General features: G+C 43.6%; 1 protein-coding gene across 15 annotated transcripts in view; it reads right to left on the reverse strand.

Moving 5' to 3' along the window:
• Positions 1-23,233, reverse strand: part of ankhd1 (ankyrin repeat and KH domain containing 1) — a 53,535-nt gene that overhangs the window by 2,408 nt on the left and 27,894 nt on the right. For 12 of the 15 annotated variants that reach the window (XM_038284592.1, XM_038284588.1, XM_038284596.1 and 9 more), the window contains 19 exons: positions 22,929-23,216; positions 17,513-17,924; positions 17,272-17,411; positions 17,072-17,183; positions 16,847-16,992; positions 16,602-16,744; positions 15,342-15,555; positions 15,044-15,219; positions 14,788-14,950; positions 14,608-14,703; positions 11,000-11,116; positions 10,749-10,917; positions 10,451-10,650; positions 7,900-8,261; positions 7,640-7,792; positions 7,327-7,476; positions 1,226-2,756; positions 952-1,144; positions 635-760 (listed from right to left, as the gene is read on the reverse strand). In XM_038284592.1, coding sequence (XP_038140520.1) covers positions 635-760; positions 952-1,144; positions 1,226-2,756; positions 7,327-7,476; positions 7,640-7,792; positions 7,900-8,261; positions 10,451-10,650; positions 10,749-10,917; positions 11,000-11,116; positions 14,608-14,703; positions 14,788-14,950; positions 15,044-15,219; positions 15,342-15,555; positions 16,602-16,744; positions 16,847-16,992; positions 17,072-17,183; positions 17,272-17,411; positions 17,513-17,924; positions 22,929-23,216 — 4,891 coding nt within the window. The remainder of the gene's footprint in view (positions 1-634; positions 761-951; positions 1,145-1,225; positions 2,757-7,326; positions 7,477-7,639; positions 7,793-7,899; positions 8,262-10,450; positions 10,651-10,748; positions 10,918-10,999; positions 11,117-14,607; positions 14,704-14,787; positions 14,951-15,043; positions 15,220-15,341; positions 15,556-16,601; positions 16,745-16,846; positions 16,993-17,071; positions 17,184-17,271; positions 17,412-17,512; positions 17,925-22,928; positions 23,217-23,233) is intronic. The other 3 variants (XM_038284586.1, XM_038284597.1, XM_038284598.1) reach the window with 1 other exon arrangement.

Genomic DNA, 23,233 nt, shown 5'->3' on the forward strand with positions numbered 1-23,233 from the left:
AAGCCATCAAACCCTGAAACCCAACATCTATTAAACTCTTTTCAGTGCAAAGGAAAATAGAAAATAAAAGGGTTCCTACAGCATAAGGCAAGTTAAATTCAAGACTTAAGACTTTTTAATGACATATGAAATAAAAATGTAAGACAAAATTCACAAGAAACAAGAAAAACCTGCTTGCGACAACTTAACCCAAAGGTTTATTATAACATAAACCACTGCACTAATGTTTCAAATTTTGAAAAACTTAAAAATTTCGCATCTTCCAAATGTCCCGGCCACAACAACACTTTTATTGGTTCCACTATCGGGACAGAACCAATAATGGCGAGAAGTTATATATTTTTTTTTTAATAAAAAATGTTTTTTTTTTTCAATTTTAATGTTTTATTTAGATTACAAAAATAAATCGTAATAAAAATAATCCTATTTATGATGTTTAAAAAAAAAAAAAGACCCATGAAAGACTAATTTAAGACATTTTAATACCAATTAAGGCTTTAGTTTTATTTTGAAGAATTCAACTTTTTAAGGACCCGCGGGAACCCTGAATAAAAGACGTTTTGAGGGGGGAAATATGGCTAAATTTATTTAGGGCAAAATCATGCAGCCTAATGAAGTAGAGAGAGGATTCTACCTGATGTGGATGCGCTCCATGGGTGAGGGGAAAAGTGCTGTCTGCTGAATGAGGGCGCGCCGACCCCTGCGTGACCATGCAGATACACGGGGCTGCCAGAGATACTGGTGGCAAAGCTGGTCAGCGCTGTGAAAACCAATCAGATACCTCAGTTTAAAGGAAGAACTCTCCACCAGGATTGTCTCATTTATGGCAACCGTTGCAGAGAACTTAAGATTTTATGGATTTTGTTTTTGTACGACAACCCAATCCAAATAAGAACTCTCATATTTCGTTATTGCGCAAACAAATTTGGATCAAAAAAGGAGGACTCCTACCAATGGGACTGTTGACCATCCTCTGGGAGGCCGATCGGTAGCCGGGGGCTTTGGAGCTCTCTGTGGGAGGCGGGGGCATCATGTTTTCCATCTGACCCATGTTCATGTAGGCCGGCGGCGCTGAATACGACTGCTCTGGAGGTGAACGCGTTGGCAAGTGGCATGCACCCCACATTGCACTGTTTCCCACCTGCTGGACGTAAAAACAGTAAAATTAAACGGACTGTTGGCACGATGATGCTGCTGACGACAGAGTGGAGGAATTCATAGTCACCTGGCTGCTGTTGTCAAAGATGCTGCTGAAATTGAAGAGACCTACATGGCTGATGTTGGGCGGGATCTGCTGAGCCTTGCCTGTACCGGCGATGTGCTGCATCTGGGAACCGTTCATGATCCCCAGATTAGCCGAGGCCTGGAGGGAGCCAGGCGCCTGGCCCTGACTGTGGGGCGGAGGGGGGAAGTTTGCCGGCTGGGACGTGTGGCTTTGGGATTGTTTTGGTATCTCCTGCTGAACGCTGAAAGGTACAAACTGCTGCTGTTGTTGTGACTGCTGCTGCTCAGGAAGGGAGTAGTAAGGCCCCGGTGGCTGCATACGATGGGAGACTCTGGGTGCGGGAGCGGAGAAGTGGGGGACAGTGTTGTTTGGATGTGCGACGTTGTGTGAGTGAGCGGGAGACGATCCTGGAATGCAGGAGCCGGCCTGCGAGCTGTGGAGCGCTGGGTGCGCCTCTGTGGAAGGTACGGAAGAAGCCGGCGGAGGTAACTGCTGTCGAGGTTCTGCCTTGGTACCTAACGCTAAAGCGGGAGAAGGGAAACCCACAGAGTTGATGGCGTCGCTGACGGATACGGGCTGATTCTCAGGAACGGTGGGCTTCTCTTTTCCAGCGGCGGAAAGAGCGGGCTCCGTTTTAGTGGGCTGGATGGGAGGCTGGGAAATGGGTCCGCCCTGCTGCTGGGAGGCGTTAGCCGTCGTCGTAGTGGAAGTGGGATGTGCAGTGGAAGCCGTGCCTCTCACTACGTTACCGACACTAGTGGCGGCTGCGTTAGATACAGGCGTGACGCCCGCCGGCTTGGGGTCCGGAGCGAACAGCTGCTTCCTGACAGACGAAGGGGTGGGGATGCTGGGTTGGGGGTTGTATGGAGTCGGGGTGTGAGGCGAGGATGCGGCTACGGATTTGTTGGGCGCACTGGTGGTCATGGTGTTGGTGGTGGTGACCGGAGTTCCTGAGCTGGCTGTGCTGCTGTGCTCGCCGTGGGCCGAGGAGGGCTTAGCTTGGGCCCCGGGGTTGCTGGCTCCTCCATTGTGTTTCGGGGAGCTGTTGGCGCTGCCGGGACTCACAGGGCGCACTGGAAAGGGTCCCCAGGTGCTGGCAGCTGGAGAGAAGGTGCCCCCGAACTGAGCCATGGGCAGACGAGGGTGTCTGATCTGGTGCATGGTCTGAGCTGCTAGCAGCGCCAGCTGGGGGTGAGCGTACGCCAGGGGCAGGGATACAGGGAAAGGCTGCCGGACGTTTGAAGGCAGGCCCTTCCCCATTTTCCCTCCGGCCTGAGAGGAGGAGGACGACGATGAAGATGATGGAGGTTGGAACACGACCCCTGAAGAAGTGACCAACGAGCTCAGAGGTTTGGGGCCTGCAGTAGAACCACCGCTGGGCCCCGTGGTACTGGGGAAAGAGGGCAAGCCGGCTTTAGAGCCCGGGGCTCTTATGTGATTCCGAGGGATCAAATCCTCGAGTTCTTTGGCCGGGTCCTGGATCAGAGCGTTGATCAGCTGGACCGCATACCGAGTAGACTCTGTGCCGCCTCTGAAACGACAAAGTTGGTTTCAGTCAGAACAACTCGCAATGTGTTACACATCGATCAAGCTTATCTGTAAACAAAACGCAACATGTTATAGCTCTTGAGAATCAGGCGATCCTAAGGAAAATGGCCTAAACTCAACTGTCAGCCAAATATAATCCACAGAAACCAACAACTAATAATCTGTTATCAAATTAAAACTCATAACTTTAATTTCTTTTTCCCATTTTCTGGGATTCTAAAAAAAATTACTATCCAGGCATAAATGGGCTCATTTTATCCGTATCATTTCACAGTGGATAACAATAAAAATCAAAGGCTCTTTTTTTTTCCCCAAGAGTTAAATATACAAGAAAAAGCGCTTATTCTTCACGGAATGAGCGGAAACATTCCTCACTGGAGAAACGATGCATCATTGGAGTGTTTGTGCAGTGACTGATCAAACTTTGGCATATTTTGTAGGAGTGGGCTGAAAAGATAGTGTTTATGTACAGCTTAGCTTTCAAATGGGATTTATCACAAGCATTTATAATATTATTTTACTGACTGATGGCATTTGGGTATGCAATTCATTTGTGGACACGCTATAAACAGGTGGGAGATAAGTGGTCAAACATCAGCAGCATTAATTTCAGTCCATCTGTTTAGTTTTTGATGTTTTTTTTTTTTGAAAAATTGTCTATTTTTGTAGCAGCATGTGGGAAAAAAAGGTCAGCCTCTTTCAGTGATTCCAAAAAAGTAAAAAAACAAAAAAACAACCCACTGGACTTTGTTTGAAGACGTTTCGTCAACGACAAGCGTTTGTTTTCTACAAGTACAGGTGCTGGTCATAAAATTTGAATATCATGAAAAAGTAGATTGATTTCAGTAATTCCATTTAAAAAGTGAAACTTGTATATTATATTCATACATTACATACAAACTCATATATTTCAGATGTTTATTTTGTTTAATTTTGATGATTACAAATGACAACAAATGAAAATCTCAAATTCATCATATCAGAAAATTAGAATATTACTGAAGACCAATAAAAACAAAGGATTTATAGAAATGTTGGCCAACTGAAAAGTATGAACATGAAAAGTATGAGCATGTACAGCACTCAGTATTTAGTTGGGCCTCCTTTGGCCTGTATTACTGCAGCAATGCGGCGTGGCATGGAGTCGATCAGTCTGTGGCACTGCTCAGGTGTTATGATAGCCCAGGTTGCTCTAATAGTGGCTTTTAGCTCTTCTGAATTGTTGGGTCTGGTGTATTGCATCTTCTTCTTCACAATACCCCATAGATTTTCTATGGGGTTAAAGCTACAGTGTGTAATTTTCAGCGACATCTAGCGCTCAGACTGCAGACTGCAGCAACATGAACACCCCCCCCCACCGCTTCTCCCCCCCAACTGTACGGCGAGCGTTACGGGACAAAATGTCTTCCACGACGTCCGCATCACCTACTTTCTCAAGTGATGAGGTTTGTTTACATAGATAATTTTACAGATAGTATTTCATTAGTCTGTGTAGGGTACAGATTTCATGTAGACTTTAGATAATAAATATACCCGTTATTTTTTCTACATCGTTGTGACGTTTTGGTGAGCTGCTTTGCATGGTGATATAAACAGACGAAGTAATTGTAGTCATTAGTTTAACAGCGAGATTGTGTTCGCTGGAAGAATATATATTCCCCGTTTACAGAGTCTAAGTCTTGTTTGTGGCACGGGGGTTACAAGGCAAGGAAGAGGGAGAGGAAGAGGGCAGAGAGGCCGGGGTGGGCGTGCAGCTAGGGCCAGCCGAGGGAGAGGTGCCTACAGCAGTGGAGGAAAGGCTTGAAGATCTACAAAGGAGCCGGAGAGAAGTAACCGAGGTATATATCCGTAGCTCGCTAATATGCAGCTTCATATATCTGTCTCTCTCACACTCACACACGCCACTATCAGCTGTGGTAATTTTATGAAGCTGTGGCCTTATCTAGGTAATGCTACCAGACATCTTGACAATAGTTTGGTTGAAACGGGATGTGGGGGTGGGGTATTACGTGTATAAAAAGACAATTGTGTGTGTAGGATTAATTACCTGTCCAACAGAAAACTGGCGACTTGAGCGTCACTTTGAAAACCTTTTTCCTCCATCAGTGACTTCCATCGTGTAAATGCCGTGCCAATGTTGATCCGCGTTTTTTGTCACGCTTGCGTTTATTCTGGTCGTGTTTCCGCTTCTTAGATGACGGGGGTTCGGTGTCCGCCGCTTTTCGTTGTGATACAGAGTAGGCATGATCCTCCATTCGTCTGATGTTTGGCCAAACAGTTTGCAAAGTCACTCACGCCTGCCGCCTTGTTTACCTTTCTTGTTACTGAAGCGCCGTATACCTGCTTCTTCTTCTTCTTTGGTTTCAGGCAGACTAAACGCTTTTCAGGCATAATACTGCCATCTATTGTTCAGTACCGTCTCAGTTCATCTCTCTCAACTTGCCGTAGTTACTTTCGAGCGTCATGGGCGATCTCACAATCGCTAGTTTGTTGCCTCTGCGCTGCCATAGCGCAAAGATGTCAGCCTCCATGGCTGCGAGACCCGCTCCTATGTAATTATAAATAACGAATTCTAAGGCAACGCAAATGTTATGGTTAAAAGGCTGAGCTCATAGGTGATGATAAATAACATAGTTATGTATAATATATTCAATTTCTGACTTTATATCCCTGTAATTATTACACACTGTAGCTTTAAGGTCAGGAGAGTTTGCTGGCCAATTAAGAACAGGGATACCATGGTCCTTCAACCAGGTACTGGTAGCTTTGGCACTGTGTGCAGGTGCCAAGTCCTGTTGGAAAATGAAATCTGCATCTCCAAAAAGTTGGTCAGCTGCAGGAAGCATGAAGTGCTCTAAAACTTCCTGGTATGTGGCTGCGTTGACCCTGGACCTCAGAAAACACAATGGACCAACACCAGCAGATGACATGGCACCCCAAACCATCACTGACTGTGGAAACTTTACACTGGACTTCAAGCAACGTGGATGAAGTGCCTCTCTTCTTTTCCTCCAGACTCTGGGACCTTGATTTCCAAAGGAAATGCTAAATTTACTTTCATCAGAGAACATGACTTTGGACCACTCACCAGCAGTCCAGTCCTGTTTCTCTTTAGACGCTTCTGACGCTGTCTGTGGTTCAAGAGTGGCTTGACACAAGGAATGCGACAGCAGAAACCCATGTCTTTCATACGTCTGTGTGTGGTGGTTCTTGAAGCACTCACTCCAGCTGCAGTCCACTCTTTGTGAATCTCCCCCACATTTTTGAATGGGTTTTGTTTCACAATCCTCTCCAGGGTGCGGTTATCTCTCTTGCTTGTACACTTTTTTCGACCACATCTTTTCCTTCCCTTCGCCTCTCTATTAATGTGCTTGGACACTGAGCTCTGTGAACAGCCAGCCTCTTTAGCGATGACCTTTTGTGTCTTGCCCTCCTTGTGCAAGGTGTCGATGGTCGTCTTTTGGACAACTGTCAAGTCAGCAGTCTTCCCCATGATTGTGTAGCCTATAGAACTAGACTGAAAGACCATTTAAAGGCTTTTGCAGGTGGTTTGAGTTAATTAGCTGATTAGAGTGTGGCACCAGGGGCCATCAATTTTGAACCTTTTCACAATATTCTAATTTTCTGATATGATGAATTTGAGATTTTCATTTGTTGTCATTTGTAATCATCAAAATTAAACAAAATAAACATCTGAAATATATGAGTTTGTATGTAATGTATGAATATAATATACAAGTTTCACTTTTTAAATGGAATTACTGAAATCAATCTACTTTTTCATGATATTCTAATTTTATGACCAGCACCTGTAGAATAACTGTTTTCTTGGTCTAAAATCTCTACAAAAGACCTTTTTAGGACGTTCCATTTGTCCTCCCTGCCCTCAGATCTTAATAAAAGAATAAAAATAAGCTGAGACTTTTCTGTCTTGTTAAATGGCAGAGCTCAGTCTTTCTTAGAAGGCATTGCTTTCCTTCAAGACTGAGAATGATCGATTTCTACTTTTGGCTACTTTAGATCGGCAATGAAATGTTAAATAATAGCAAATGTGGGTAATACTATGTTTAGACTGCAGAAGAGATTTTAGTCTTAAGAAACGGGTGCAATACAGTTTGTCCGAGGGGAGTTACCGTATGATGACGTCATAAGAAAGGACAGCGCCCCGAGCAGATCTTAAGGAAAGTTCTGAAGTCAGACAAGAAATCTCACAGAACCTCTGAAGATCAAAACTTGAGATTAGAGTAAATAAATGGCCAACGAGGAAGAAGCAAGGAAACAGTTTGGATACTAAATTTAACAGATAAAAATATTGGTCAGGGGAGTGGAGACGACAGCAGCAGAGGCTCTGCTCGCTGAACAATGATATGAAGCAAAGTTTTGAGGACTGAATAAATCATTGATGAGTTCTATTTTGACAAAATTAATCAAACCAATGCATTTAATACTAGACCATCGAGATGTTATAAAGCAAAATATTAACTTAGTTGGTTAAAGTCACAGCTGGAGTGACATCTAGAGTCCATAAGAGCGTATTCTGTCTTTATTTTTACCTGATTGTGATCAACCTCTCTCCGTTTTTGTCCTTCTGTTTGTCCACGTCGATGTGAGCTCCTGTCACGTCCTGGATGGCCGTGATGTTACAGCCCCCCCGACCCATGATCCGGGACACAACGGAGGCGGGTACAGAGAGCTTCTTTGATCTAGGAAAGAAGCGGCAAATTTAAATGTCACGTAAGCACTGGACTAACTTAGAGAAGTGGTTTAAATTTTCCATCTCTAAAGTTAATACATAAATCTATACAGGAAATTAAGCAGAGAAACACCTTTAAATGAGTCAAATAAAACCTCTTCTTCTAAACTGACCTTCTGACCACCTCTTTCCAGCCTTCTTCTCTTTTCTGGCCTCTCTTCGGACTCGTGAGGCTGAGTTTACTGTTAGGAGAGGTTATCGGAAGAGCCATGGTCTTAAACGGGGAAGGCAGGGAGTTGGAGGACGAGTCGCTTGCATCCGGTGCTCTGTGATAAAAAAAAAAGGCTCAGATATCAGGGATACCTTTAAGTCATGTCCTGGCATTAGTGCCAGATATAAGAGGTAAAACGGCTTTCAGTCATCTGGGACTCACCTCTGAGTTGGCTTCGAGATGGAGACTGTGACCTTGTTGTCCACCTTAGTGTCTGTCGACGGCTGAGGACAGTGCCTCTTCTCTGGGCCGGGCATGAGGGCCTGGGACTGGGTTGCTCCTGAGGAGGGGGCTGAGGAGGAGGAGGAAGAAGAGGAGGAAGAGGAGGAGGAGGAGGCGGATGAGGTGAGGTCAGGGAGGTAGTTGAGCTCTTGACTCTTCCCCCCGCTGCTGCTGCTCTCACTGGCACAGTCGGTGCTATCCAGGGGGTCTGAATCGCTGTTGCCACCTGTGACTCCCCCGCCCCCACCCCGTGGCTCACCGTGGATCTTGTTCTTGTCAGCCTTGTGCTGTGCAAGAGCAACCTAAAAAAAATAAAACCAAACATTAGATTTCATTTAAATTAAGGTCATCTTAGAGCGCAAAAAAAATAAAATAAAAACACAACATATGGAAATCATGTAAACCAAATTTGAGAAATTCCACCAAAAAAGTTAATCCATTTAAAGATGTATTACATACCATTTCATTTAATTTTAAATGAACTTTACCTCTGCATTTAAACCATCTCCTTGGGGAGCAGTGGGCTGCCATCGTGCTGCGTCCGGGGAGCACCACAGAGTGGCAGTCTGTGGGAGTGGGGCTCGAAATCAGAACCTCAGGATTCCAAGCTCTATGACCTAACCACTAGGCCACCACTCCCACCAAGCACTTATGTCAATATGTATGATTGTTGATTACAACACTTTCGTGAATACTGAGGTTATGAACCTCCAAAATACAGCTTCTCTAAAAAATAAGAGCTGTGCAACTTTTGTATTTCTTCCTTTCACTCAACATTTCAGTTATAATTAAGGCTGATTTATACTCAGAAACCGGTCGTCTGGGTTTGTGTTGCAGTAAAGCAAATATGCCCCGCCCCTTCCGCAGACATTCTGCTGCACCTCTCCAAAATCATAGGTGACCCCAGACAGGAGGTCTCTGATTGGTCAAATCTACATCCGCTCAACACTATGTGTATTTCCTGCTTCCTGATGAAAATGAAAGAGATCATATCTCTCCTATCCTGGTTTCTCTTCATTGGCTTCCTGTTAAATCCAGAATCCAAATCCACATATAAAGCCTTAAATGGCCAAGCTCCATCTTATATCAGAGATCTGATTGTTCCTTATGTTCCTAACAGAGCACTTCGCTCTCAATCTGCAGGTTTACTGGTGGTTCCTAGAATTTCTAAAAGTAGAATGGGAGGCAGATCTTTTAGTTATCAGGCTACTCTCCTGTGGAACCAACTACCAGTTTTAGTCCGTGAGGCAGACACCCTGTCTACTTTTAAGGCTAGGCTTAAAACTTTCCTGTTTGGTAAAGCTTATAGTTAGAGTGGCTCAGGTTATCCTGAGCTATCTCTATAGTTATGCTGCTATAGGCTTAGACTTCTGGAGGACATAGGGACCCCTTTTTCATCATTCTATCTCTATTCTCCCACTCTGCAGAATCTGTTTAATCTCTAACGTTCTGCTCTCTCTGTTTTTTCTCATAGTAGCTTCGACTAGTCTGTTTCTGTTTGGCTGTGACACCATCCTGGAGAGAAATATCAGCTGTGCTGCTTCCATCAACACCTTTGTTTATAGATGTTGGAGATCGGCCTGTTTTCCAGTGTAGTCCTGTTTCTCTGACTGACTGGCTGGATGTTCTCTCTTCATCCTCTGACATGGGAGCTGGCTCGGACCTCATCTGCCCTGCTGTTTGTTTCCTGGACAGGGCCGCCTTTTACAGTTGCCTTTTGGATATATGCTTCCGTCTCCTTGAACCCCAGTCGGCCTCGGCAGATGGCCGCTCACACTGAGCCTGGTTCTGCTGGAGGTTTCTTCCTGTTAAAAGGGAGTTTTTCCTCTCCACTGTCGCTACGAGCATGCTTAGTGTGAGGGGTTGCATTCGAGTCAATGAGTCGATGGAATCAACTGGTTTTCCTTAAATAAATAAAAACTTTCAATGAATCTGACTGGATGATCTGGTGAACTGTATAGTGCCTTGAGATGACATGTGTTGTGAATTGGCGCTATAGAAATAAACTGAATTGAAAACTGAATTGTTTGGTACCTTACCAGCTTATTTTGTTTGAATGACCATCATTGTGGAAAACGACACATGAAGTTGGACCAGCTGGAAGAGCAAGGTACGTGAGAACACTGAGACCCTTTTTCCACCTGGATCCCCGCTCTTTTTCACCCTCATGTCCCTCCATTGTCGCACAAACTTTCCCCCACTTCCTCACCACCTCTGCCGTATCTAGACCCACCGCTAGTTCCTGATTGTGCTGTTATTTCACGCCACAACGCAAGAGGGACAGACCAAGCTTCAATATCGGGCATAAATCAAAAATATCTGTGACAAGCTCAGATAACGAGAGGATAACCAGCCCAAGGTTTTACAAAAATAAGCACACTGAATATATCACTGTGTACTAAATCTATATTTTCCAAGTTTCAATTAATGTCCTTTATATGATGGTGTTCCATTTTCATGTGACTGGTGAAATAAGGAGAGCGGAGCTCACCTGTGGATCTTGTAATATGATAGGCTCATTGGGCGCTGAATCCTTGGTCTTGTTCTTTTTATTCTTCCGGTTGGTGTTTGGGGTAGTGGCCACACTTGCTCGCTTCTTACCAAAAGCTGTGGAGAAGGTGGTGGAGGTGGCAGAGATACCAATGGTGGTGGTTGTGGTTGCACTTGGGGGCTCAATGGGGACTTCTTTTTCTGAGAGACAAAAAGGAAACCATTCAGATAGGGAAAAACAGGACAAACCTCAGTGCTTCAGCATTTCTGTGTTAGGCGTCAGATGGGTCAAAGGTTACCCTCAGATGAATCCTCTTTCTGCTCCAGCATCTCAGAGGACTCCTCCTTGGTTTTGTGTCCTTCCTCTTCCTCCTGCTTCCTCTTTTGTTCCTCCTTCTTCTTCTTGCGCTTCTCCTTCCTCCTCTCCCTCTTGGCAGCCAGCGCCTGCTTTTTGCTCTCCTCCCGAGACTGTTGGACACCACAGAGTTACACACGTTTGCTTTGCTGCTGTTCACCGGTCGTCTTCAGAGGACTGAGGTAATGCGTTTACCTTCTCCAAGTCCAACTCCTTCAGGAGAATGCTAGCGTTCTTATTGGCCTCTGCTGCCTGCTGGTCTTTCGCTTTAACGATGGTTTCCATACACTGGTGACACTTCTTCAACAGCTCCTGCAGGAGAAAACACGTGAACTTTCCTAATATGTAATAAAACCCAACCTGAAAAATCAGATTTTGATACGGAAGAGGATTAGGGCCACTGGAAAAAAAAAAAAAGTTTACTGATTTTTAAATTTTGTTTCAGTTTAACATGGGGAAAAAAGTCAGAATTCTGACTTTCCCCCCATGTTTAACTGAAATAAAATTAAAATAAAAATCAGTTAACTTTTTTGTTTTGTTTGTTTTTTTGTTTTTTTTCCAGTGGCCCTAATCCTCTTCCGTACTTAGATGCCCAATTCTAATACAACTTAATAACATGTCTAGTGGAGATTAATGGGTTTAAACGAAGACGCCGCTCTTGCTTAATGTTTAATGTCGACCACGCTCATCATTGAACAGTCCATGCAGTAATTACCAAATAGGAGGATCGCATCTAATCCAGATGATTGGCCAAATGTAGAGCATGGCGACATAGTTCATTACCCGGTGTTCAGTGAAAACCCTCTGCACACTCTTGAGGAAATGAGAGCGTACAAGGGTCTAGAGTCTCACAACCAGTTCACATCTGGTTGGGTACGAGATGTCGAAGTGATGTACATGAAGGAAATCGCCATCATACGTGGACGGGTGAGTTTTAATAAGATGGTAAAAATGTAAACATTCCGTCGCAGGGCTCGCTATGCTAGGTGGCTAACGGCCGGCGGTGCGCGAACAGTTCCAAAGCTACAAGTCCTTGGAGTCTCATGTGCAGTTTACGAATGGATGAGTTCAGGAGCTGCAGCTCATAAAGCCAGCAAACAGTGCTAACCGTTAGTGCTAACAACCACTCAGGCATGTACCGTATTTTCACGACCATAAGGCGCACCGTACTAAAAGGGGCATTTTTTATATACAGGTACATATCCTCCACTACCTTTAAATAGCTCTACTGCGTATTTTAAAAATACAGCGGGCCCAAAACTGAGTATGACTGTGCTTTATTCATGTATTTATTACAAAGTATTAATCAAACCTGCGAGCTGGCCATGAGACAGACACATCGCAGATGACACAGCGCTGTGATTACTCCTAAATTAACTTAAAATCCTGAAACCTGCCGACGGAATATGTTCGCTTTTATTGCCGGTATCCTGGTGCCTGCACTGTAAATTATTTAGATGAAAAACACCTGCCAGCCGCCGTGTGAGGCTGCTGTTGAAGGGATTTCTGCTGTCGGCGCACCGCTGGTATGTGGGGGTCTGAGCGCCTCCGACAGAAATAGATAATCTGGATGAACTGACTGCAATTAAGTTTTCAGGTGGCCTTTCTCACTTAAAAACATATTAAAACTGCTTTATTCCCACTGATCACAGCAAATATAGCTGCAAGATTTAGATTATTTAGATGAAAAAACACCTGCCAGCCACCGCGGTGAAGAGGAGGAGACGCGCCCAGAGGCTGCTGTTGAATTAAGTTTTCAGGGAGAAAAATACAGCGGGAGCAAAACTGAGTATGTTTGTGCTTTATTCATGTATTTATTACAAAGTATTAATCAAACCCATCAAAGTCATCCTCCTCTGTTTCTGAATTAAACAGCTGCGCTAAATCAGACATGCCAGTTTCCCCTTCTTCGCTGTCAGAGTCACTTTCCGTGCAGCGCGGCTCCTCAGAATTAATGCCGGCTTTTGCGAAAGCTTGAACAATAGAGCCAGCAGACACATTAGTCCATCTACAATCCATCCGCAAACGGTGGCGTAACTTGCCCGGCGCTGCCTTCCACTTATCCTGAAACTGTGGTCTCCGTCTGTCATCCACCGCTCCCACGCCGCTCGCAGCCTTACTTTGAACGGCCGCTTCACACCGATGTCGAGCGGTTGAAGTTCCTTTGTCAGACCCCCCGGGATAACGGCGAGCACAGCGTTCATTTGATTCACCTTTTTTTCCACATCGGCTGTGAGATGGGCACGCAGCGATGGTGATGCGTGGAAAAAAGCACCTGGTCTCCTCACATACACCTGCCTTTCATCATCTTCTCATCCATCCAGCCTTTTTCATTTGCGTTAATATCATATGTCATCAGAGCGCTGTGTCTGTCTCGCTGTCAGCTCCCAGATCAGCTTCTCTGATTGGTTGATGCGGCGCTTCCAGCAGCAAAACTTCAATTTTTCCATCTCGAGCAGCAGCAGCGCGTTGGCGGTGCGTCAGATGCTTAAACGCTCCCGACGTGCTGCACCTGCAGCTCAAAACGCGCTGCGGGACCTTTTGCTGCGCCTATACACGCGTCAACTATTGACTTTGCATGTAAACTCGCTGCTTCTGCTGCACCTGCTGGGTCCGGTTCACACCGATGTCGAGCGGTTGAACAGCGAGCACAGGGTTAATTTGTTTCCCCATGTTTTTCACATCAGCTGTGAGATGGGCACGCATGGAGTTACATATTAACAGCGATGGTGATGAGTGGAAAAAAAAACACCTGGTCTCCTTACATTCAGCCACTCTTTCATCATTTCCTCAATGAGGTGGTCTCAAAAGTCGCAGTTACAACACACATAAGGCGCACCGCACCATAGGGCGCACCGCACATTTTGAGGGAAAAAAAAGACGTTTAAGTGCGCCTTATAGTCGTGAAAATACGGTAATGTACTTTTAACTAGCTGCTATGTGTTTCAAAGGTTTGGTTAGTAACGTTAACTGCCAAACCTCCCCAAACCTCCCTAAACATATTTTTCACATATTTGAGCCTTTTCCCGCTGGTTGAAATCAAGTTAAGGTGAAATTAATCAAATTAAAACACGGCTGAGAGAGGGAGTCCAGTACGCGGTAGTCATAGGCAGTAGTCTGAGTAGCGGCGGCGGAGGCAGTCAACATTGCGGCCACAGAAAGTAATACGTCATGACGCCCAAGCCCTATTATTAATATATTCTTACATGTTTTAAATGCTTGACAGTTAATTACCTGTGACAAAGTGAGCACTGCAGACTCTGGCGTATTCCAGCTTAACACCGTCCAAATCGGACCTGGATATGCGTGTCAGCCATAGGTGACGGCGTTGTTCAGATAGCCGTTTTGTTTTTTTCACATTGATTCACGATTACGGCTGGTATGCGATAGAAAGAGCGTTGATCTCCACCTCCACGGGCCGTGCAACCAACAATTACACACGATTTCACCATTTTTCACTGTCAATATTGCCTAAGGCTGCCACCCAATATGGCGGACGCGCTGAGTAGTCACGTGAGCGTGACGTCACCTGAAAACCCCCCATTTATGTTTTATAATGCTGGAAGTTTGTTATGTGCATTTAGAGCTGATGCACATTTATTTTCCGTTTCGCTTTGTAGCTTCACTCAAAGCTTTCATCGACCTTCCCACACAATTGTACAAAATTGTAAGAAGACCGTAATAAAGGAGCAAGACGCTCAGCTTCCTGGCTCATAAAAATTGAGTTTGGTTTGCTGTTAATCTGCGTTAACATACACAGTGTATCCGACACAGTATAACTCTGTTTCCCGTGGTGTTGCTACCTTGTCAGCGATGGTGGCAATATATCTCATGCACTCGATGTCTGATGGAAACTGGTTGACCTCCTTCACAAGATACTGCACCACCTTCACATGACCCTAAAGATGTAAAGGAGTTTTAGTGACAAAGGCCAAAGGTTAAAGTGCAGCGAGGGAACAACTAACGTTAAATAGAGTGCTCACCTTGCGGAAGGCGGCCATGAGTGGGGTGATTTTACGGTTGTCTGCAGCATCCACATCAGCACTTGCGTGCACCAGGAGCTGGACCACATCAAAGTGACCACCGTTCGCTGCCAGCCAAAGGGGAGTGTTCCCTTTCTTGTTTCGTACATCAATATGAGCCCCCCTGGAAGCAGAAATAATAGTTTAATTAAGGATTTAAAATTAGGGATTGAAATCAGCAGCACAATAGAAAAACAGATGTGTTATGAACAAGTACCTGTTAATGAGTAGCTCACAGAACTTGTAGTGACCCTTGTCGGCAGCAATGGTGAGGGCGGTGTCTCGTGAGGAAGGAACAGGAGGAGCGTTGACATCAGCACCTTTATCCAACAGAACTCGGCCCACCTCTGCGTAACCCCCTGAGGCTGCCTCCATCAACGGAGTCAGTCCAGTCTGGAGGAACAGGAAAGACAAGTTAATGGTTAAATATGCAGAATCCAAAAATAATTAATACATCCACTTAAAAAAAGATTAACACCCATTGAAAACAAAAAGATGAAACTAAATGCTTCTACCTTAGCTCGGTGCTCTACGTTAGCCTTGCGATCTAGCAGCAGACTGACGACCTCAGCTCGCCCCTGAAAGCAGGCTAAGGTCAGAGCAGTGTTTCTGTTGGTCTCGATCTGGGCGTTGATGTCTGAGCCCATATCTAACAGGAGCTTCACCGCTGGCACGTGACCGTTCATAGCCGCCAGCATCAGAGGAGAGATTCCCAGCTTACTGCCAGTCCTGAAGAAAAAGCAAATATTCAATGAAAGGAGAAACAGGACACTATTTGCATTTCAGAGTCCAAACAAATTTTCCAAGTAAACATCTTGGTATTAAAGACGTTTTCAAAATGTTCAGTGGTGTTTTTGGTTGAATGTGACCATTTCAATCTTAATAACATTTCAAAGAGTGGTCAGTATTTAAACCTGGGCCCTCTAACAATAAAGCTGCAAGGAAAGAGATACCAGGATAAACTTTTCAAGAAAATAATTGATTGGAATCTGTTCTGTTGCACCAATTATCCAGTAATTATTCACATTTTTAACAATGGATTCCTAAATTTGATGTTAAAATCCACTGACTGAAGAAGTCGCCAGAGGGTCCAAGCAACAGTAATCCCTTTTTCACTGAAATATTTAAGCTAAAATCAACAGGATTTTCAATAGCCAGGTTTTGGGAATCCAGGGTTATTCGTCAGCGTGCCTTCCCTTCCCACTGCCCTGCACATTCAGCGTGAGAGAAACTGCAATACATCTTCAATCCAGCAGGTGGGGGTATTAAGAACACAAAACTGTTTCTCCCTTTACCTCTAGTGCAAAACACTAAGCTTGAGAAGCTTATCAGACATAAAAAAAAGAAAACGTATGACTTTTATATTATAGTTTCAAGATTTGATAATTACTAACTCGTTCAAATAGACAAAATATAATTTTAAGTTAATAAAAATTCACATAATTCATTAAGGAATTCAGGCTTTCATTCATCCAGACTAGAAGTGGTCTAATGTGAACTTTTCTGATTCTCCTCTTAGAACAACCTGAATCGGTAGGAACTGGAACAGAAACTAATCCTTCATATTCAAATGTGAAGGTATGGATCAAATCTTTACAGGACAGGAAGTCCAAATAACTTTTCATACTCCCTTTTTTCCCCCTGATACCCTGAATACGCTGCCTTTGATTCCCCAAGTCCCATTTAGTAAAAACAAACAGTGGCTTCTTAGCTCAGCTGAATACGAGGCTAAAAATAAAAACAAAAAGGTCTATATAAATCGTTTTGCTGCTCACCTGGAGTTTATCTCAGCACCAGCATTCAGGAGTATCTTGATGATATTGACATAACCCCCTGAGGCGGCCAAGCTAAGAGGCGTGTAGTCTGAAACGTTGCGGTGCTCCTTATTGGCTCCCCGCAGCAGCAGCAACTCAACAACCTGTCGGATTAAAAGATATTAATAAACAAAAAGAAAACAGTTACAAATCATAGTTATTAGAAAAAAAAAGTTGAAAAATAAAGTCTGTATGTTGTGTGTTACCTCCTGTCGGCCTCCTGAACATGCTAAGGAGAGGGGCGTGTCTTTGGTTCTCTCTGACTGAGCCTCGATGTCTCCACCTTTGTCTAGGAGCACCTCCACCACTCCTACATGACCAGCAGTGGCAGCGAGGATCAAAGGGGTGAAACCTGTGGAGCGCAGAAACACTGAGTTACTCCTAAATTTTCCAATCTCATCCCCCTCCATATTTTTGTTCCTCCTTGATACCTTTTTTATCCCGGTGCTCAATGTTGGCTCCCCGTGCAATAAGGACCGACACGAGCTCCTCGTGTCCTCCTGCACATGCTAGCGTCAGGGCTGTATCGTGGTTGCTCTCCGTCTGTGAGGAACCAGCAAACATTTCTCCTCAGATCTAGATACTTTTTATTTTTAAAACAGCCTCACATAACAATAGCTTTAAGACTTACGTGTGCATCGATGTCGACCGACGGGTAGAGGGGTAAGACGGAGGGGGGAGAGGCCATGTTTGGGTTGGTCTGCGTGGGCGGCTGGGACAAGGGTGTGGGTGAGGTTGTAGTGGGTAGCATGGGCACGCGGTTTCCCCCAGCTGCAACACAGAGGGGACAGAAAGAACATCCGGAAGTGTTTTAGCAAGGAAGAGTTAAAAAAAAAAAAAAAGCATTATCCGCTTTAAAAGAACATCCTCACCTTCCATGATATCATTCAGTGTGTCTGTGAGCGTCTGTGCAGGTGTCGCCACCATGAGCCCATCTGGAGCCGGCTGGGGTATCATTCCAGGGCCTAAAGCAGCCAGCTGGGGGCCCTGACCTTGTTGCTGCCCCAACATCTGCTGCCCCACCAGCACCCTCTCCAGCTCTGGGCTTGTGCTTCCAGGGTAGTCTGCAGGGTTGTAGTCTGGCAGGGGTTGGATAGGAGCGAAGGCGGGCTGAAGAGGAGGAGGGGGCGGCTGAGGTTGGCTCTGAGGCGAAGGAGGAAGAGGAGGCTGCTGAGGCCCGTCCCTGTAGAGGATTGTGCCCACCTGAGGAAGCTTGGGGTACTCGTCCTCCTCTCCGTCCGCGTCGTCTTCTGAGCCCTCATCTTCGTCATCGTAATCCTCATCCTAAATATACACACACAGAGTATTTGGAGTCTTTTACGGCTGTAGGAATGTTTCTAAGGGCACTAACCCCTTCACTTCGATCCACCGGACTCAGGTGGACACAAATGGACTCATTTTGTCTGTAATATCCTGTTTTATTCCTATAAAATAAAACCACATCATACTATAATAACAAAGCTCCTTTTTTCCCCATGAAAAAAAGTAAAAACATGAGGATAAAAACAGATTTCTCATGTGAGTAATGACGCATGTCCACCATTTTGGACTGCCTACTTTATGTGGGCTTATTCACCAATCGGTTTGCTCCCAAATTAGTTCCATTCTCAGTTTGCAGAATGCTTCAAACAATTCCCTCATATAAGAAATACCCTCCCCAGGGGCATGTGTGTCTATAGTCTTTGTGTAGCTGAACCAGCTAACTTAAAGACCAATTAAACTTTTGACATGTTTTGTTAGCAAATAAGCATTTCAATTAAGGACGTGTTGGTGCAGGCTGAAGATATAAGTCTTTATGTACATAAGGAGTGAGGAGAAATAATGGGATACTCAGAGAAAATACATAGTCAAAATTCTGAAAGCTGAAAATTACAAATATTTTAAAGAAAGTGCTTGAATGAAAATGTGAGTAAATTTATGTATAGAAATTTGTTTTTTTTTATGATCAAATCATTCATAAAATGGAAATAATCCAGTTTGGTTCCGTTGGTTCTAATTTGGATTACTTGTGCCGAATTGTCCTTTTGCATAGAAAAGGGTAATATATTCAGAATGCTTGGGATCAGAGATCAGAAATTTACAAGTTTAGTTAGCTGAAGGTGTCAACAATGAATTACAGGTGCTGGTCATAAAATTAGAATATCATGAAAAAGTAGATTGATTTCGGTAATTCCATTTAAAAAGTGAAACTTGTATATTATATTCATACATTACATACAAACTCATATATTTCAGATGTTTATTTGGTTTAATTTTGATGATTACAAATGACAACAAATGAAAATCTCAAATTCATCATATCAGAAAATTAGAATATTACTGAAGACCAATAAAAACAAAGGATTTATAGAAATGTTGGCCAACTGAAAAGTATGAACATGAAAAGTATGAGCATGTACAGCACTCAGTATTTAGTTGGGCCTCCTTTGGCCTGTATTACTGCAGCAATGCGGCGTGGCATGGAGTCGATCAGTCTGTGGCACTGCTCAGGTGTTATGATAGCCCAGGTTGCTCTAATAGTGGCTTTTAGCTCTTCTGAATTGTTGGGTCTGGTGTATTGCATCTTCTTCTTCACAATACCCCATAGATTTTCTATGGGGTTAAGGTCAGGAGAGTTTGCTGGCCAATTAAGAACAGGGATACCATGGTCCTTCAACCAGGTACTGGTAGCTTTGGCACTGTGTGCAGGTGCCAAGTCCTGTTGGAAAATGAAATCTGCATCTCCAAAAAGTTGGTCAGCTGCAGGAAGCATGAAGTGCTCTAAAACTTCCTGGTATGTGGCTGCGTTGACCCTGGACCTCAGAAAACACAATGGACCAACACCAGCAGATGACATGGCACCCCAAACCATCACTGACTGTGGAAACTTTACACTGGACTTCAAGCAACGTGGATGAAGTGCCTCTCTTCTTTTCCTCCAGACTCTGGGACCTTGATTTCCAAAGGAAATGCAAAATTTACTTTCATCAGAGAACATGACTTTGGACCACTCACCAGCAGTCCAGTCCTGTTTCTCTTTAGCCCAGGCAAGACGCTTCTGACGCTGTCTGTGGTTCAAGAGTGGCTTGACACAAGGAATGCGACAGCAGAAACCCATGTCTTTCATACGTCTGTGTGTGGTGGTTCTTGAAGCACTCACTCCAGCTGCAGTCCACTCTTTGTGAATCTCCCCCACATTTTTGAAGGGGTTTTGTTTCACAATCCTCTCCAGGGTGCGGTTATCTCTCTTGCTTGTACACTTTTTTCGACCACATCTTTTCCTTCCCTTCGCCTCTCTATTAATGTGCTTGGACACTGAGCTCTGTGAACAGCCAGCCTCTTTAGCGATGACCTTTTGTGTCTTGCCCTCCTTGTGCAAGGTGTCGATGGTCGTCTTTTGGACAACTGTCAAGTCAGCAGTCTTCCCCATGATTGTGTAGCCTATAGAACTAGACTGAAAGACCATTTAAAGGCTTTTGCAGGTGGTTTGAGTTAATTAGCTGATTAGAGTGTGGCACCAGGGGCCATCAATTTTGAACCTTTTCACAATATTCTAATTTTCTGATATGATGAATTTGAGATTTTCATTTGTTGTCATTTGTAATCATCAAAATTAAACAAAATAAACATCTGAAATATATGAGTTTGTATGTAATGTATGAATATAATATACAAGTTTCACTTTTTAAATGGAATTACTGAAATCAATCTACTTTTTCATGATATTCTAATTTTATGACCAGCACCTGTATATCCAAAATATAGAATATAAAAAAGTGCTTTTTTTTCTATTTGAATGCTTTCAAATGGGATGCATCACAAGTATATGGGATTTATACTATTATTTTATTGACCAAAGGCATTTGGGTATGAACAATCTATAGAAATGTGGGTGGTATATTGTTAAGGGGAGGGGTCAGAGAGATGCAGCGAGGAAAAACAGCTGGTCATGAATTTAAAAAGCCAATCAGTGACCAAGTGAACTAACTAGGCTGTGCTGACTAGGGCCGAGTACTGGCATGGGTGTTGTGATATGTTACAGGTCACAATTCTTGGGTCACGATACGATATTATCGTGATATTTCAACATCCCTATATATTACGATATTTTTCCGACCTATGAAAATTACATGCATGGATGAAACAGCCAGTGCTGTGTATGTTCATCAGGAGATATTGATCATTTATTATTTTGGTGTCCATGCTGTTTGAAGTCAGTCAGTGCCCGTTTTCCACTGCCTGAGCTACAGGTATGGCACTGCGCTCTACAGCAAAAGGGCTCCATGGTTATATATATATATTAGGGCTGCAACTAACGATTATTTTAAAAATCGATGAATCGGACGATTATTTTTTCGATTAATCGATGAATCGGACAAAAAATATTTTTTATATTAACCTCTTTATTCCAAAATAAACATTTTAGACAGAACAAACAAGCACACAAGTACAGGTTGCTCATTAACTGTACTGGTGCAATATGAAAAATAAATGTTTGTGTTAAAACTACGCAAACTTACATGAGAAATGTAGCTGTACATCCACAAAATATAGGGTACTTTGTTTCATAAAGCGCAAAAAAAGACATTTTTGTTTTTAAAAGCCTCTAAGGGGTTCAAACAATAGGCCCCCCATTTCAACAAATGAGTTTTTTTTAGACTAGAAGAGTACTGCCTTTTAAGACAGGAAAGTACAGCAGTTAAAGTTGCTACTTGAGAAAATACTGAACCATAGAGATAAAAATAGCCCTGTGATTCAAATTATAAATTGTATTTGGAATAAAAATGAGAGAACTAGGGGTGCTAAAAAACACATCCTCCAAAGACAGATATTTACATGGGAATGTGGCATATAATTAATTGACATATTACTGATCTTGCTGGATTTTATTCTGCTTTACTTCTATAAATTGCAGGATCATCTTTACTTTATCTTTGCCAGAAGATTTAAACTTTAAAAGTCTTGCCCTCATAATTTGCAAGTTAATTTATTTATAAAGTAAATATAAACGCTGCTTAAGCTAATTCAAATGAAATTAAAAGTAAAATAAGTAGCCAACCTTATCACTGTCTGTAACCTACTAACACGGTAAGGAAAGCATCAGATGAGCTACCTGAGAAACTAACGTTACGTTTCCCCACTTTAAAACCAAACAAACATGGTGGTTCCGTGCCATGTTAATTTCTTTTGAAAAAAGTTGCATGTTATCACTTTTTTCGCTTTACAAAGCGCAGGCTATTTTAATTATTGTGATCAATTTGCGCCGTCAATCCCGGTGCATGCGCGCTTCATTTGCAGTCTGGACGCTGAGGCTCTGACTGAGAGGGACTCCTGCGGGAGTGGGGGGAGGCGCCCCACGGCAGAGTAGGAACATGCATGCTTTCACGTAAGAGTCTCCAAAAGCCGCCAGTGACACCGAAAAAAGTCGCCAGATTTGTCGCTAGTCGCTTTTTTGAAAAATAGTCGCTGGAGGGGTCTGAAAAGTCGCGGAGTTGGCAACACTGCACCTGCGGCGCTGACTCGCTCTGCCGTATTTTTTTTCTTCCTCTTTCAGTCAAGAGGCAGTGATGACGGCGCGGCGGATGACGCAATAATCGCGCGACACAACTAATCGATGATGAAATTCGTTGCCAACGCTTTTAAAATTTTTATCGATTTTATCGATTCGTTGTTGCAGCCCTAATATATATATATATATATATATATATATATATATATATATATATATATATATACACACATATACACATACACCAGACAGAGGTAGCCATCTTCCCTCATTGTTTAAATTAAATTTTTTTGTTTTTAAAATCGATACTAGGACCTGAAAAATCGACATATCAGGCAGCCGCAAAAGCCCCCCCCCCCCCCCCCCCACACCCTTACAGCTGATCAGAACACACTTTGAATGAAGGGATCAAAGTGAGCGTCTGTGAGCTGGTTAAAATGAAGTCGAAGGAAGATGTAAGGAAACCATTATGTGCATTTACAGAAATGCCTGTGGTTAATTCAGGATCTGAGAAACAAAGACTCTCAGCAGATAACAGGACGGCTGAGCTTCTTTGTTATGCTCTACTTTTAAGCATATAGCCTTTTTGACATTTCAGAATTAATGTTCTACGTTGTGTTGGATAAACACAGAGAGAAAGTAATGTTCTTTGTTTTTTTTTGTTTTTTTATGTCCACCACATAATCCCTGCTCGCTCAAACACCACCTTTGCTTCTCATTAAAAGAATACTTACTAAAAAGGTTAAAATAAGCCCAGAGAAAAACATTTAGAAAATAGGAAGAGTGAGGGAGAATTTTACCTCTTCCCCCTCGTCCCCTGGCGGCTGCTCCTGCTCCCCCTCTGTGCTAGCGTCTTCGTATATTTTAGCGGCGCTGGGTAGGGGACCACCTGGTGGGGAAGGAAGCTGTCCCGGCACGGTAGCTGTACTCCCAGGCCCTGGACCCGGACCCTGACTTTGCCCCGCCTCCAGATCTTCTTTTAAGCCCTTTGCCTCCATGTACTCTTTGGTGAACTGTTGCTGGGTTTTAAGCTGCAGCTGGCGCTCCACCTTCTGAAGCTCCTTCAAGATTTTCTTCTTCTTCTGTACCTAAGAACACCATAAAA

This window comes from Cyprinodon tularosa, unplaced genomic scaffold (assembly GCF_016077235.1).
Source record: "Cyprinodon tularosa strain WSP-4 unplaced genomic scaffold, ASM1607723v1 ctg20, whole genome shotgun sequence".
NCBI lineage: Eukaryota > Metazoa > Chordata > Actinopteri > Cyprinodontiformes > Cyprinodontidae > Cyprinodon > Cyprinodon tularosa.